General features: G+C 38.2%; 1 protein-coding gene across 1 annotated transcript in view; it reads right to left on the bottom strand.

The window, feature by feature from the left end:
* LOC146452876 (laminin subunit alpha-like) overlaps positions 1-17,596 on the bottom strand; it is a 49,687-nt gene that overhangs the window by 6,372 nt on the left and 25,719 nt on the right. The window contains exons 27-44 of the mRNA XM_085097637.1: positions 17,037-17,270; positions 16,296-16,422; positions 15,493-16,001; positions 14,897-15,077; positions 14,018-14,303; positions 13,854-13,930; positions 13,091-13,291; positions 11,464-11,816; positions 10,505-10,621; positions 9,515-9,808; positions 8,634-8,859; positions 7,895-7,980; positions 6,465-7,027; positions 5,480-5,744; positions 3,286-3,797; positions 2,322-2,424; positions 1,533-1,688; positions 490-632 (exon numbers count right to left, since the gene is read on the bottom strand). Of these exons, the coding sequence (XP_084953763.1) occupies positions 490-632; positions 1,533-1,688; positions 2,322-2,424; positions 3,286-3,797; positions 5,480-5,744; positions 6,465-7,027; positions 7,895-7,980; positions 8,634-8,859; positions 9,515-9,808; positions 10,505-10,621; positions 11,464-11,816; positions 13,091-13,291; positions 13,854-13,930; positions 14,018-14,303; positions 14,897-15,077; positions 15,493-16,001; positions 16,296-16,422; positions 17,037-17,270 (4,433 nt within the window). The remainder of the gene's footprint in view (positions 1-489; positions 633-1,532; positions 1,689-2,321; positions 2,425-3,285; positions 3,798-5,479; positions 5,745-6,464; positions 7,028-7,894; positions 7,981-8,633; positions 8,860-9,514; positions 9,809-10,504; positions 10,622-11,463; positions 11,817-13,090; positions 13,292-13,853; positions 13,931-14,017; positions 14,304-14,896; positions 15,078-15,492; positions 16,002-16,295; positions 16,423-17,036; positions 17,271-17,596) is intronic.

Below are 17,596 nucleotides of genomic sequence, written 5' to 3' on the forward strand. Positions count from 1 at the left end.
GTAACTCGGCCCGGGTTCAATGCCCGGACTCGGTGTCATATGTGGGTTGAATTTGCTGTTGGTTCTCGTTCTTTCTCCGAGAGGTTTTTCTCCGGGTACTCGGGTTTCCCCTAGCCTCAAAAACCAACATTTCCAAATTCCAATTAGATCTGGAAAATGTCCCCAGTTAGTGCTCTGCGCTTAATACATTGACAAACTAATTAATTAATTAAGACCAGGACTCTATCAACTCATAGCGAACAAGACACTAGCAAGAAGGGTTCCTGTCGTTTCGCTGCAAATAGAAGTCGATTCGCTGCATTACCTGAAGTCGTTTCGCTTCGTCCATAAGTCAATTCGCTTCAGCCTGAAAGCTAGTATCAAAACAAAACCCAGTCTGGCATCGCAGAGGTTATAGGTTCGAATCCCGTTCAAGCCTGAATTTTTTTAGGCTTTCTTTTCGCAACTGCTTAAGTTGCGTAAATATTTCTTCTATTTAATAGCACTTACGTTAAGCCATCCTTGCGAACGGTAACGAAATGCCATTTGCCATCATTATATTGCTTGTCAGTCTGTAATGTTAGTGGCACACTTCCAGGATTGACTTGAAATGTCACCTTGCCTTCAACCACGCCCAAAACAATAAATTCTTTCTGAAATTCATTAAACACAGGTTACTATCACTAACTTGAATAAAGCTGCTTTTCAGTAGTATGGTTACAGGGAGTGTTGTTAGCCCCTTCCTGGTCCAATAAAATCCCTCCCGTTTTCTAGACTCAGTGTCAATGCGTACTATAAAAACTGGATCACTGTACTGCAATTCCAGTGATTTGATTGGCTTAGCGGTCATGGTCTATGAGCCATCTTACCATGACTGAGAAATAGCTAATTGTCTTCTGGTTGTTCTTGCAAGCGAAATCAGCAAGATCTATCAATATTTCTTGATTGTTTTAAATAAAACAATTACTCCACCAACGCTTGTTGGAAATGAGATGATAGATAGCCAACAACGCGCCACACGCCTCGTTGGCTATCTATCATCTCATATCCATCGCGCACTCGTGGAATAATTGTTAAATATACCATTGGAAAGGTCTTGTTGGGTGAAAGGTTTTGATGATGAAAGAACTAATAGCTTCGATAACATCAAGAAAAAAAAGTTGAAAAAACTTACTGCTGCACAATTTATGAAACTATACCTATGGTCTATACTTATAGGCCATAAAATGACGTCATATAATGTTCAAAACTCAAGTGGAACCACGAATCGCAGGCGAGTGGTTTCACTGCCAAGTTTTGAACATTTTATGGCATCATCTTGTTGTCTATAAGAGTAGAGACCATAAAAAACTGCCGTGGATGGATTTGTTTTTTACAATACCATGTAAAAAAAAACGAGCGGAATTAGCTTTATTTGCCATTGAGAAAACGCGTGCGTTACATCTGACGTCATTTTTATTGACGGTACTCTTACGGACAATAGCTACGAGCCAATCAGCGTGCGGAATTTTGACAGTTATTGTAAAACAGATACTGGAAGCACTTTGACATACCCCCATCTGATGAAACTCTAGCAAGAAAAGTCCATGACGGGTAGTAGGGGGCACTTGGAAAGACAAACCGATGTCAAGTCTTCTGGTACGTCTATTGAAGACAGCCTCCTTGACAAGATAACTGCTATCACTGAGAAATGTAACATTCCAAGCAGGCTGCAAATGTAAAACAAAATAACGAGTTCAGTTCTTATCCCGGCCATAACAGAAATTTTAGCCCTTCTGTTGCACTTCCAATCTACACTGCCTTTTAAATACTGACCAGGGTTACTGTGAGGCCCACAAATGTTCTGTTATGTTCTTTGTTCACAATTATCATGTCACTTGGACTGAAAAAGCTTCGTTAGTGACCAGAGTAAGATTTCCATCACATTCCGATGTTAAAGCATGGAATTCTGTGTCATACGACAAAGAAAGTGCTCATGGCGTTTCCGATCACCAGTTAAACGCTAGCGTTTTGTAAATGAGCACGGTGTGTACGAGAAATAAAGAGAAGAATGTGATGAAATTCCACACAATTATTTCAATGCAAATAACCAATATATTCTGAAAGTGATGAACCTTGTTAATTCCATGTTTAGCAGTCTATAGTGTACAATTTTTTTCATTCTAGGGATCGCTTAGTTTTGCATTGCTAAATTATATAACATAGGTACAATTTCTAACAAAAATATATTGTTCAGGTTTGTTTTGTTTTACTTTGCCCATACAGTTTCTTTACTCATAACTCCCCCCCCCCCCCCCCCTCCCAACACACACACACACTACTTCACTGATAGCTATAGGTACCTTAAGCTGGCATCCAAAAATGTAGCCTGGTGATGGCTGGACTACAATATTGCCGCTATACAGCTTCATCTCTGACAAGCATCCTTTAAAAAATTTTTGTGCACTGTATGGCAAAGAAAATAACAAGAGATTGGACACAGACACTAACACAGTAACTGATGGTGAGGAATAGTCTGTGCATTTCAAGCACTATGACATGAAGTTCAATACGTCAATCGAATGCCTAGTGTCCAGAGGTGTCCACCCTTCTCCCCCCCCCCCCCCCCCGCCTCTCACTTGAGCCAATCGCTAGGGATTACCATATACAAAAAAAGGAAAATTCCCTGGGATCGGGGAAAATAAGTCAGTCAAATGCCCCGTGGTGTAACCAAAGAAGAAGGCGACAAGACATTTCCGAGTTGCTTTGAACCTCATCACAAAATCCAGGCATCGCGCATAGCTTTTATTCATTTACTAACAAAACTAATTTTCATATGGGAAAGTTCGCACATAGCCATGCGTTCATAACGAGGCTCAAAGTAACCTGGAAATGGCCTATTGCCTCACTCCCAGGCTTATCCAAAAACCAACACTGAAAAACACTACTAATAATAATGGAAAACACACTGAAAACATGGTGCATGGCAAATTCAAAACAACTTATAAATGACGCATTTTAGTGGCTGAGGAACACAGGTCAAACTACAAGTTAACTTTAAACCGATTGTGTCAATCTCTTGTTAATGAGAGCTTTTTACTGCTAAATTCAAGTACCACATTAATTTAGAATTCGAACTCAAAGGGATAAATGTTAGAAAAGAATCTTTGAACGTTAAAATCTGATCAGTTGACACTAATTCTGGTTTAGCATAATAATATGTCAGGTTCAGGAGTGAAAACCTCACTCAAGGATCAGGCAGTTTTCTATTTTTACACAATTCATCGACATATTTATAATGTAAAATCACAAATAGAAATTACTTACACATTCTCAGGAATTCTGCTTCTGTTTTCGATGCCTCCCCAGTAAACATATTCAGCAGTCAGATATTTGGGTCTCCCTGCATCACAGTACATCGTGTTTTTAGCAATTTCTTCAACGGAACGATCAGAAGTGTCGGTGATTGTCAATGTATAACTGAAATCGGTTGGAGCCCTCTTCTGTACTAAAATTTCTTCACCTGTATCATAGAGCTTTTTAGAGCGAATACTCTTGAAGCCACAACCCATATCGTATGAAAACCTCAGATATCCATCAGACAGTTCCACGGCTTGAAACAGAGAAGGATGGTCGTCATCAATTTCAATGGCCAATATGCCATTTGATGAGCTCGTTTTGAATTTAAAATCCATCTCAGTCATGGGATCATTTTCATATTGACCAGACTTGAGGTATCCTGTTCCAAAAAACGTTCTTGATTCTTTATCTTGCGGTGGTGCAAACTGTGCTTCCCCAGTTCGTGACAAACAGTAACTATCGTCTACAGGTTTGGCAAGCTGAAAGAAAAATAATCATGCAAGAGAAATCAACCCTGTAGCACTGGCTGGCTAGCTCATAGGGCAGCACTTTATCGCCTCTTTGGCCGTGTTCTCAACTGAACTCCAGCCACTGATTGCGGTCCTGAAGTAGCCTATGTTGATGCAAAGAGCACAGATATGATGTTGGTTGTTACTGGATTACAAACAGTTCTGTTGACATTTTGTCGTTTGTTTAGAAGTTCACGCCTTGTTAAGCTTAGTGACGAGGGACATGATAGTGCTAGAATAAGGTCATGAGTAAATTAGTCCTGGCTTAAATGTGAAGATTAAAGTTACCGTATACCTTTAGAGGTGTCTAGAGTCCAAGCGATGTAGTGCGTCCGGTTTAAACTGTAGATACCTAAACCCCTATATCAAAATTAATTAAAGCTTATAGAGCTGGATATTAAACTGTACCAACAATTTTGAAATAAAATAAATTGTCGAATTTTTCACGACCTCTAAATGCGAGCGTCCGAATCACCTTTTGAAAGCTACAAGTCAACGTGAATTTTGCTTTTCGCTGATTTAATTTGCTCCTCAGTTTTCGGACCCAAAGCGCTAAAAAAAACGTGTCTGCAGTTTGCCATATTCAATCGCAGTGAAAAGTTACAGAACATTTTCGAAAAAGGATTAAACAAAATGTGGAGTGATCGTACAAAACTCGTTCTCAGATAAAAAATATTTTGAAAGAAAAACTTCGCAGACACGTTTTTGTTATTTATATGTTGAACTAGGTATTGTTCAAATTTGAAGCGCAAGCGAACAAATTCCCTTTGAGTTTCAGTTCTTGAAAGTGTCCCCTTCAAGTGAAAAAATTGATTCGAGAAAACAGCGCTAAAAATTCGACAATTCATTTTATTTCGAAATTCTTGGTATTTAACAATTAGACGGCGAGCTCGAGGTTTCTATCGGCTGATAGTTGGCGAGGGGCGAAGCCCCGAGCCAACTATCAAAGACGATAGAAACCGAGAGCGAGCCGTCTAATTGTTTTAGCATACCTCAGTGTTGGATGTATGAAGCAAAAAAATCTTTTTATTTCATAAATTTTGATATATTTGTGCAATGATGCATACTAAATCGCACGCGCTTTCACAAACTGCCGTCTTTCGATCGATAGACGGCATCTGTGTAGCCAATCAGATTGCGCGTTACGCGATATTCGGTCACTGAGGTATGCTAAAGTTTGATAGAGGGGTTTAGATATCTCCAGTTTAAAGCGTACCCGCTACATCGCTTGGACGCGAGACACCTCTAAAGATATACGGTAACATTAAATTCACCCTTGTGCGACCCCAAACTACCCATGAAGGACCAGGGTGCGAAATCAATAGTTTTAATGACCGAAGTAGCTATTGATAATCGGCTGATTGAGTGGGATGAGATACTCCAAGCTATGCCTAGACGAGAACAACTTGGTGAATCACGCTATGGTTACATACAAACTTAGAAAAAAAAAATGAATAAAAATATGGCCTTTCTACGGACTATCAATTCTCGTTAAATCGTTCTCAGGAAGTTTTTAAGTGCACAGCTATGATCGTATTTGCGAAGATTTTTCTAGCTACAAATTCCTAGTTGCCATGTCATACTTATCTCCCGAGCAGTCCTCTCACATTACAGTAATGGGTTACTGACTGATGTATATGGGCTCTACTTACAGTGAGAGGCCAGCTTAATTCTGAATTCCAAGTTCCAATAAAGTGATGATTAACTTGGACACCATCAATACATCCTGTATAATTAACAGTAGAAACTTCAGGTGGTAATCTTGCTGTCATGGGAGCGCCACCAAGAAGGAGCTCACTGTTCTCATTAAAGGACAGTTTGGGGTTCACCATTCCAAGATTTTCCTGAATACTGACAGCTGTCTCTTCTTTGTTAGCAACATAATTCTTCATTGAAAGGCTAACTTCATTTCCAGTCCTGTAAAGCAAAGGTGTACAAACAGGTTGATCATGTGTGCATAACGTCAAGCTCCATTAACCCTATCTAGAATGGGGGCCATGCCCGCACCGACTTTCAACGTTAATAACTTTCACAAAATTTGAGCAAACAGCGTGAAATGTTGTAACTTTTTCAGAACTTCATCTGGGAACAATTTGATGTTGGCAGGTCACTGTTGATTGGATTTGGTGTTACTGTGGCAATCATTGTTTCACAACTAGGTTTTACAGAAAATGGAAATTCTCATTTCAAAAAAGAAAAGAAAACATTGTTTTTCGTACAGTAACTTTTACGTTTTTAACTGGTTTAAGATTTTAGTGTTCTTCTGTTGGTTTTATTACTTTTTGGACAATTTCAGGAATGGCTGAAAAAAGAGAGGGAAGCTGAAAAAGGAGACTGAAGGTCTTCCAATGGCAGCAAAAGATCAGGATCAACGAAAGGTTTTCTTCACAGACAAGTACTATCCTTGTGGGCCTTGTCGCTTAATTGCCACTGTGTTTACAGACTTTCCCTAAGAATGAACACTGTCTCATCATGTGATCAGTCTAGGACATCACATGATCAGTTTAAACCAATCACTCAGAAAATTTAGCGGTGAGCTATAACACTATACAGGCCTGGAATGAAACATTTTCTGCTAAGGAAGTATTATTTCTAGGAATATTAAGGGAGCGTTTACTAGAAAACAACGAAACTTACACGTCAAAGTCAACTTTATACCAGACTTTGCCATTAGTGGAGATATTTTTGCTGGATTCAAAGGTATTACAAATCCCTTCCGTACACATCTTTAGAATTGGTGTGGTCGCTTTGAGCTCCAAAGCTGCAAAGTCTGCCTGTTGTGATTGCCGCTTCGGACGATTATTCCCTGAGTTGCCAACATCACCCATAAACATAACCAATCCATTAGGCTCAGCTGGCTTTATGTACATAAGGGTGGCAAAAGATCTGGTGTCTTTCTGTAGAGCAGCAGGGAGTACTGGTTTGCTGGTTGTCTCGCCATCAAATTTCATGATAAGGGAGGTGTACCTCAAAAGAGTGTTTGCCCTGGCAAGCATTTTGTCAATATCATCCAAATGTCGCTTCACTTCCGTGTCTAGCTCTTTAACAATCTGCTCATGTCGTCGTTCTTGGATGACAACTTTATCTTTAATGCTTTTAGACATATTTATAGCATCTCTCACTTGATTTTCTAATTCAGTGATGTTGTTGTTTGTGGCAATGACTGACTCGTTGAGCCCAGACAGACCTGTCAGCTGAGCCTGAAACAGTATAGTACTGAGAGTAAATCTACTATGGAGCATAATACACTATCCCATTTAAGAATTTCTTATCAACTGGAGACAAAATTTTGCCCCTTGCACTAATACTAAGAAGTAACATGACCAGTACCCCCTTAAAATAATGAATTTGAATACTACTGATACAAGAAACAGAACGAGCACATCAAAATAGTTGTAGATCCCACATTTCAAAGCAAAATCATCAGAGGGAGAGATTTTATGCTAATTTCATTTTTCGAAAAGGATTTGTATGGCTGCCATGTTGGACTGGAGGTCATTTCTCACAGTGTAGTAATATGGGTAGAAGTGAAGACAGAGAAGTAAAATATATGAAATTCACACATTTCATATCTTCTTTGGGTATATTACAAATTCACATATAATGAATTATGCCAGCTCCAGGTTGGCTTGACAGCTTAGTTAAGTAGAGCACTGCACTGGTGTCACAGTTGAAGCCTGAATCTTTTTTTTTGGCTTTCTTTTCGCAGCTGTTTAACAGTTGCATAGACAATTCGGGGGTTCCTCATTTAATAATTCTTTCATCCACGGTTCAAATACATGAATTTCATATATATTACTTCCAAAGAACATTCTTAGAAACTCAAAAAATAACCCAGCGAGTGCACGTGCTGTTTGCACTGTTTATAATTCTTAACATGTGCGACAAGAAATAAGAAAAGGGCTAATTCAAAGAGAGTAAACACCACAGTCTTTGAAAATAGGTGACGAAATGAAAGTACTATGTATTCCTGCAATGCTGTTTATAATTAGAGATTTAATAAAATTTCTCAGATATGCACTTTGTACACCAATAAGGCAAAGAATATCAATGGAAAGCAAAAATACCTCAATTTCCTCAGCTTTTTTCTGTGCATCAGCAGCTCTGTTCTCTGATGCAGTAGCATTGTTCTCAAACTCACTAGCTTTCCCACCTAAGGAATGTAAAATTTTATTAGAATACATCTGAACATACATTGCTTCTGATTTGTTCTTGCTTTTACAGAGAAGAGATTGAGAAAGATGGCAGGAGATGCTTGTGGCCTTCTTCATCACCAAAGGATAATGAGGATGAGCGAGGCTGAGTGTGTTACAGATTGAAATTTATTAGTTAACCCACTAACTAGTATGTTATTGGTAATCCCTTAAGGGCTATTACTTCAGACAGTAAAAGCAGTAAAAGTCATTCTTTCTTTTTGTCATCCTGGCCTGCCTAGATTAGCTTTGCTACCTGCGGCGCCAAGAAATTGTACATGTAAATTTATACAAAGTGGAAGTTGAAGTTGAATTTTATATGTGTAGCATCATAAATTTGTCAACTGTATGGCAAGTTTTCTCTGAGTTGTCAACTGAAGTCCTTACCTGCAGTTGCAAACATTTGTTAAGATTTGTTTGTCAAGACTTGTACAGTTTAGTAACTGAAATGTTGTTGTCGCTAGTTTCTTTAATTTTTCTTTGTTGCCAGCAAATCGTTTGTTATATAGAAGGCAGTCTGGGAAGCATTCACAATAAAACACCAGGATATCTGTAAAAGCTGATTTCATCTCAACTGTACTTGTTCATACCTGGCAAATATGACAGCACTTACCTATACGACTTGCTATATCATCAAATCCAGGGAAATTACTTTCCACATCTGCCAAGTCACCAGATACTCTTCTGATTTTATCCCTTATACGTTCCAGCCTTTTTTTGAGATCATCAAGAAGACTTTTTACTTCACCGTCAACTTTAGCCTCTGTGATTGATGCTGTCTCGTTAAGAACGGAACTTCTATTCTGAGAGTTCTTAGCCTGGTCACTAATATTGAGTGACTGAAAAAAGGTAATGTGTACTATCAATAACCATTTATACAGTACACTGTTATAAGGAGCATTCTAATACCCCACCCCATTAAACAATTAAGAAAGCCCAAATTTTATACATACAGGATATGAAGAGTTGTCATTTTTATTTTAATGAACTTTTCCTGTACATGTTGGCAGCTCCATTCTAGAGGGCTAGGGATCACGCTGAGAACACTTTATTAATTTTTTTTATATATTTAATACGTGCCGTGATGTAAAACAAACTAAGATAAATGTTACAAAATCACTGAAGCACAAACAACAACAACAAGTCTGAAAACACTTTGTAGAGGTCTATTTGTAGTGCCCTCATCATCCGTCTGGTAATAAGCTAAGTGAAGCATAAAATTATTGTCTTATGAGTGAAAAACATTATTTTTTGAGGGCCACGTGGGTAGGTTTCTGCAAGTTGACTACAAATCAGTTGCCTGATAAGTGCCCAAGAAGAGCAGCAATTGCAGAATTGACTGATGTATAAACAAATTCTCATTGCGTATCTTTTAACCCTGATTGGCATCAACCAACATGATGGGGAAGCCCAGCCCAGCTCTACACTATTACAACTGCAGTTTATAAGTGCTGCAATAGCTGACTGTACTTTAATTGTCTATGTAAAAAGTACCTTATCTTTTGTATCCATGGCTATTCTTTCAGCTTCACGGGCAATCAGTAATGACTCATTTAGTGCACTGACAATATCAGAGTATCTTTGAGATGCATTTACTGCTTTGTGGGCAAACTCTATATCTGTTAAGAGCTTCTCCAGTTCATCAGCTTGTTTACGCAGTTCCTCTGAATGATTTTGTGCCATGACCACTGATGGAGTCAGGTCATCCAAAGTTTGGGAAAGATTAGCCACTCTTTTGTTAACTTGATCAATAAGGTCATCAAGCCGTGGAAAACTCCCATTAAAGGCCTACAAACACAAAGCAAGCTGAATTAATCTTACCTCCATAAAACATGCACACTGCTTAAACCTGAAGCATTCTTCAGCGAAAAATGCAAGTTAGCTGAAACCTCTCAATTTTGCTTTCTTGATTTAACCACCGAGAAACAATCTTTCACCATCAAAAATTTCTCCAAAAAACTGTTAAGTTGATTTATGTGAATTTATGTGTGTTAATTAACAACTTTGCCACAGAAGACACCTTGTTGTTGTAGAGACCCAGGTGTGTGTGTGTGTGTGTGTGTGTGTGTGTGTGGGGGGGGGGGGGGGGGGACAGGATGGGACGGGGAGGGAATCTCAAGTAAATTAGTGATGGTAGGAAATAATTTGCTCCTGACTTCTTGGGGGTTACATTCTGGGTGGTTGGACTTTTTCTAGTCTAGTATTAAACCCAACAGGACTTTTAATTTGACAACTTGACCTAATTTGTATCTCCCATCAACAATGTACCTGAGTACCCTGTTTCTTGGGTGTAACACTTGTTAATATTTAGGGTTACACTGACTTTTCACCCTTGGGAATGTCAAAGATCTGTTGGAGATCAATAAAAACACAGGAAAGCTCACAGAAATAGCCACAGAAATTTGCTGATGTTACACCCCAAAAGTGAGTAGCTAAACTATCAAGGTTGTTATAGAAAAAAAGAAGTTCAGGTGAAATGAATACCTGGAAACTACCGCTTGCAGACATAAGTTCACCGCTGGCAGAGTTAACCACATCCTGCAGACTCATCAAAGCAATGTCAACCTCTTCTTTCTTTTTTGTTGCCTCTATTAATGGTGTCTGTAACAAAAAGATGCAAGTTGAACAGAAATATTACATAAGAATATTTAATTCTCGTATAATCAACACAATCACAACATCTATCCATCCATCTAACCACATTATTATAATGGAGTTAGTGAGTCAAGCAAGCAACAGAGTAAAGGTTTGTTGTTGGAAAGTTGACGATAGAAGAGCCCGGAAGGAGAAAGCACCCAGCCCAACTCTCCACCAGGGGATCATGAAAGATTACGACAAGTCCACCAAAAGGTAAGCAGCACACTGGCCTGAAATGTTCAAAGAGCGGATAATTTTATCTTGTGGATAAGTCACTATTCAGCGGATAAAATTATTTTATGTATTGATTGGAGTACATTATTTTTAGCTGCTAAATAAGTGATTTATCTACTGGATAAAGTTATCTGCTCTTTGAACAAACAGGGCATGAAGTCCATCTAATGGAAAGGGAATATTGAATCCTCGGTTACTCTTCTGAAGGGACAATCAGACTGCAAATGTTACTCAATTTTGCATGTTTCATTAACCACAAGCTAACTAAAGTGCCTGCAACTGAATCAACATGTGCAAGTGTATAATTATCAAAATAAGCATCAGTTCTGAAAATGGAAGTGTTAAAAATTCTGAGGGTACCTCAATGTAGAAATTTATTCGTCAGTCAAACAAAAAGACTTCTTACCATACTCTTACTTAATATGATAAGATGGAACCTTTTGTAAATATTAAACAGCCGTTTCAAACTGAGTTGAGCTTACATAGTAAGGACTAGTAGAAAGAATGCATTTCATTCTCGATGATTGGATGGGGGGAGGGAAGGGTGGGTAAGGTGTTCTTAATAGACTAACCTCTGAGTCGTAACTCCTGCTTATGTTGTTTGTGTCCATGGCAAGACTGGCATTTTCCAAAATATCACTGGTCTTGTCGTGAATCATACCAAAGGTACCCATTAACTCATCAAGAGTTTTGTTGACGTTACTAAGGTCATTCCACAGACTCAATGTGCTATTTAACAGAGACTTAGCTTGGCTAAGAGATGCCATGGCTAGCTCCTGCTCTTCAATGATTGTCATATTTGTACTGCTGAAGTCTCTGTTTGTGAGTTCCTTCAAAATTTCCTCAGCTCTTTCTAACAACAGTGTTTGGTTTGCTTTGTCCGTCTTAAGGGTGTTCGCTATTTTCTTAGCCAAGTCTACGATGTCTAAAATCAAATAAAACAAAACAAATGGCATATATTAACTAATCTCAATAATTACCAAGTACACAACCCCCTGTTTATAATTACCCTAAGAAGGGTACAATGGGTCACTTTGTTTGTTAATTTTTATCCATAATTAAATGAGAAGTAAGTATAAGCATTCTTGTAAATATATATGAACCCTAATTATTTTTTGCTTATTTTCAAATTATTTTATTATTTTGTCTTTAGGGATAGCAACAGGCCTGCTGTCTTAAAATTGAAGTAAACTAAGTTTTTGATTGATTGTCTCAGTACGTCTCAAGTTAGCATACAGTTGTAATCCCTAAGGTTAACTGAGTAATATGCTATCAACTCTACTCAGGTCTACACTTATGCTTGCCTTAAGTCCAAGCCCTGGTTGTTCAAAGAGCAGATTACTTTATTCAGTGAATAAAATGTATTGGTTGGAGTACATTTTATCCACTGGATAGCAATTTATTCACTGGATAGAGTTATCTGCTCTTTGAACAACTTGGGCAAGAACTACCCAGTTTCTGTTGCAAAATCACGAGTTGTGTAAGTATTCTAACTATTCCTCTCTAGAAGGGATGTAAGTACTTTGTAGCATTACTCCAAAAGTACATTGCAGTAACCATTTACACAGCTGGCCCCGGTGGTTAGGAGCCAATAACTCTATTTAGTGGATAAATTGCTATCCACCAAATAAAATGTACTGCAATAATTATATTGATACATTTTATATGCTGGAGAGCGACTTATCCGCTGGATAAGGTTATCAGGTCTTTGAACAACTGGGGCCTGGGATACAAATGTGAAGTAGAGTTTCTTTTTGTAGGAAACAGCACAGCAGTGGAGATGAACCCTCAGACCTAGTCTTTTGTAATCTATCACAACTGAACTGTTGCTTATTCCTGTTACTTGAGAGTTCAACCTATTACCAGAAATACTAAACAACTGTTTCTATGAACATACTTTGTACTCCCGTATACAATTAATAGCAAAAATTACATTTTGTGTGTGAAAATTAACCTATGTGAAAAGGACATGCATGCTCCTGTTGCTTACAGTTCCAAAAATCAGTCATGCCTGCCTATGTTTTTGTCAAATTCTCAATATGATGGCCAAGCTGCATTCTATTTCTCCCAAAACAAGAACGAAAATGTACAGAGAATGAAAAAAGATAACTTCTTAATATATATATTTAATTACTTTAACGTTACTTCTATTGTACAACTAACATACAAATATCTTGTATCAGAGCTACATTTGTTTACCTTGAGTTCTGTTCAGGGCATCTCTGATTTCTTGCTCCAATGCAAGAGCATCATCTTCAGTGGATGAGGCAGAATTTAGGGCATTTGTTGCATCATCAGCTGCTTTCATGGCCTTGTTGTCTACTTCCTCTGTTAATTTCTCAAAACTGTCTGTCCTCTGCATAAGGCTGCTGTCTTGGGTAACATTATCAGAACTTCCATCTTCAGATTCCAGGATGATGAAGAATGACAACAATTAAAATCAGAATTTCTACAAGATAAGCTGTCAATCTCTTTTCACCATTAGCTTGATGTTATGCTTTGTAACACTATCTCTTTGGTCATCAAGATTACACATTTTAAAAGAAAATTATCTTGTAAATTGTCTGTTATAATAATCAAGCTTCCTCACAATGCAGCGTAGTATGAACATGACAATCTTTAAGCATGAGTTATAAGAATTCAACCTTCAGCCACCATAACTACTGAAAATCAACAAGTCTAATGGGAAAATACAAAGGATTATAAGAGAACTATAATTACTCTATTTACAGTAGCTTCAGCTAGGGCTTTTGGGGAAACAGATTACGCCACTCCATAACTCAAACACCATTAATGCCATAACTATCAAAATTAGAGGGTATTTATAACTTCCCTTCAGGTCCATAAAATAAGATGACGTCACATCGGTTGAAAAATGCATCTGATTTCTAATAATAACAATTAGTTATAAAAATGATATATATGTATATTTTAGACAAAAATAAAGTTGGCTTTAATTTACCATTTGTGGAAGAGATTCCAACAAGCTGAGATACTGCCTCCATTGTTGCATTGTATTTGTTTGTTGGTGGAATCAGCCTGAAAAAAGGAAAAAAAATTGGTTTTGGTGCCATTCTCATCTGCTTTCCAAGCACCATTTTAATTAAGCCATAAAAGATACTGTACCTCTGAAGAGTTTCATTTACATCAGAAAAACGTCCTTCTGCAATAATTCCTGCTGTGCCTTCTTGGACAGATTTTAAAGCCAGTGTAACATTACGATCCAAGTTGATTGCTGTAGTCAACAGCCGCCCCACACACTCACCACAGTATTCACAGCCTTCTGGTGTCAGGATGTAGTTTTCAGGACAGATTGTACAGTTTCCTCCCCACTTACAACACTGCCCTGTATTAATGTCACAAAAACCATACAGAGTTTCTGCTCCCTGTTCGCCATTTCCACAGTTGCAAGCTGACAAAGAAATATTGTGGACTTACATTGCAATTCACAAACATCACTCCAAGAGGACCTTGGCACACCTTGCATAATTTAATACTAGTATAGAGGTACAAGGGAGGGAAGATGCTCTACAACTTTGAAGGAGAAGAGAAACCATATAGCCTTGCAAGATGTGAAGTATTTGAAGTAGTCCTTAACAAAACAGAGGGGAGAGAGATACCCTACAAAAAGGCAAGATGTTTGCTCTATGTGCCAATTGGATGTTCTTCTTTTTATGCCATAATATAGTGGATGGGTAGGTATTTAACTTACTGCGCATGACTTTTAAACCAGCCATCACTTCACCATGTCAGCTGACTCACTTTTGCAATACAAATAGATATTATTAAAGGTGTTATCATTATCATTATTACAGTTTTACGAAGTTGCAATCAGAGTATAACCTCCCAAGGTTGAAAGGTATCGAAGTCTCCCACAATGCGACAAAAGAGGGAAGGAAGCCCTACAAACTGGCAAGATGTTACAAAAAGTATTAACAAAATAGGATACAGAGGGAAGCTAGCCCAGCTATAATCTAACAACAAAAAATATGGTAAACTGCTTACGTTGACATCCAGCAGCAGAGTAGTTGAAGTAACCCGCTTTACACCTATCACACGTCCTTCCAGTTACACCCTCTGGGCACTGACACTGACCAGTCTTCACATCACAAGATGGCGACAGTGACACAGGTGTACAGTCACAGTCTTCACAGCCAAGACAGCTATCAAAGTTCCAGGTATTTGGCTGCAAACAGTTTTCATTTCATGGTCAGTTATTTTGCAAATGGAAATATTTTACAACAGCAGGACTGAGGCCTAAATGAGTCATAAAATTTGCTACCAGAAGCAGGCTGTAAATACTAAAGGAGACAAAGTCAGTTAGGAGAGATTTACAGTTAAAACCAACCAAACAGATACAAACACAGAGAATTAACTTTGAACTGTTTGGGGTATGAAAATACTATTAAAAGGTGCCCTATCCACTTTTGAAAGCACTGATGAAAGATTCGTGAACCTAGATCCTATGGAACCCATGCGTCTTGAATGCCTGATTTTCACTTTCTATAGTTAAATGTCTGTACTATGGTCAACTGTGTTAGCCTACAGCAACCATTAGGGGCCATAAAAGTAAAAATTTATGACAAATATGTGATGACTACCTTGCAGCTGTCACAGCTATCTCCAATAACATTGGGTTTACAGTTGCAGAGCCCAGTGGTGTGATTACATACTGCTGTGATAGTACCACATTCACTACAAGCACATCTAGCACAGTTCTTCGCAACAACTGCATCCCCGTAATAGCCATTCAGGCAGTGCTCACACTGGTCTCCTGTTGCAGCATTGGTACATTTGAGGCAATGTCCTGTAAGCGTGTCGCAGCTTCCATTGACGCTGGAATCAAGATTACCACTGCAAAAACATCTCTGACAGAAGTCACCAGGTTGAGATGGGTTTCCATAGAAACCATCAGCACAACTTGCACATGTCGGTCCAGAATAGCCTTCTTGGCAATTGCACAGAAGTTCACTGAAGGGATTGAGTGCACATGAAGTAGCAAAGCTGTTTGAAGTGGTTCCTAAGGGACATTCACAAATACTGCAGTCGTCGGCAGAGCCTGTTGAGGCATTCCCATAGAAACCAGGTTCACACACTTCACAGTTCCGACCTGGAATGATTGTAGAAATTGTAATAGTAGATGTAAGCTTAATATCCATAAATCATTTTGCTTCTAGAACATCAAGGTCATAGGAGTGACTAGCAGAGGGTCTTCTAAGAGACTAAAATATAATAATTCAAATAACAACAATACAACACTACAAAGCTATAATTTAAATAATTGTTGACCCTTGGAAACAAAGAAAATGAATAAGCAAGCAGGCTGTTTATTAAATTAGTTAATGTTCCTACTTTATATTAATGCAGAAAAAAATAGAGAAAGAAACAACATGGTTGGCATTACCAGTGGTGTTATGTAGGCATGAGAAACATTCTCCTGTTTCATCATGACAGTCGTTGGAGTGACCAAAACAGTTGCAAGGAACACATGAGCTATTATCTGCACCTCTGGTGAATCCTTTGGCACACAACTGAAAACCAGTGTAACAATGTAAGCTTGAGAGTTTTAATCATTCTTTTACATTGTGCTTTAAAGTGACACAATCAATGGACAACAACATTTGCTTAGAATGGTTTTCATTAATAATAAAACAAAATATTAATAAGCACTTGACACTTCTGGGCCAGACAAAAGTTCAGAGCTGGCATGGCAACCAAAGTTACTGGTCTCCCAAATACTACTAAATTAAACATGTTTTTCCTAAATTTTGGTCAGTAATTTGTCATCAGCTTTGAATTCTTCCTTGGAATGAGGACATACTTTGTTCTATAAAATGTAGGTATAACAAATGCAAAGAAACAGGTAATTATTCAGGAGGTGAAAAGAAAGTGGATATGTTTTCAAAAACAACATTTCCTAGTACTTACGACATAGTTGGTTTTTGCAGCTCAATTAAGTTCACACATTATTAAAAGACACAGGCTATCAAGAGACTTTACGTCTCTTTTGCAACACTTTATTTGTATTTTTTTCCTTTTTCTTTTAGTCCACTTTGCTTTCTTCAGCTATAAGCCTAAATTTTACACTATTTTAATATCCTTCAAGGATAATGCTTAAGTTTTTATTTTACTAATCTATCCTTACCTCGCAGGATGCCCCCGTGGCCCTTGCTGGACATTCACACAGTTCAACACTCTTTGCTCTTGCTGCTCCCACAACAGGTCCATCAACAGCCACATTCATGACAACATCATTGATAAATGCTTCTGCCACCTCTGTGCTATAGGTAGCCCTCAGTTTTAAAGAATTTATGTTCAAAAGCACTGACATGAAATCATGTCTGCTGACATTTGATCCACTTCCATCTTCCCACAGGTGCTGCAGCAACAACAACAACAACAATTAATTACTACAGGAACGGAAATTCTGTGCAGCTAGCAAAAAAATTGTGTTCATGGGTGACATGTGTAAAGCAGAAGTTTAACATCTAGATCAACAAGCACATAGAATGCTACATGCATTGAAAAACAAAACCCCACTGTACATGTGACACAATCCTTGGAACTGTTGTGAACAAACAGCAATGCTGTTCATATACTGTCAGTTTCAATCAGAATTGAGCGCCCTTCTTGATATGAGATTCTGATAAACACTAATTGACTTGAAGCCAAAACTTACCATAGCTGTCACAGTGCAACAAATAT

This window comes from Pavona decussata, unplaced genomic scaffold (assembly GCF_977016875.1).
Source record: "Pavona decussata unplaced genomic scaffold, jaPavDecu1.1 SCAFFOLD_366, whole genome shotgun sequence".
NCBI lineage: Eukaryota > Metazoa > Cnidaria > Anthozoa > Scleractinia > Agariciidae > Pavona > Pavona decussata.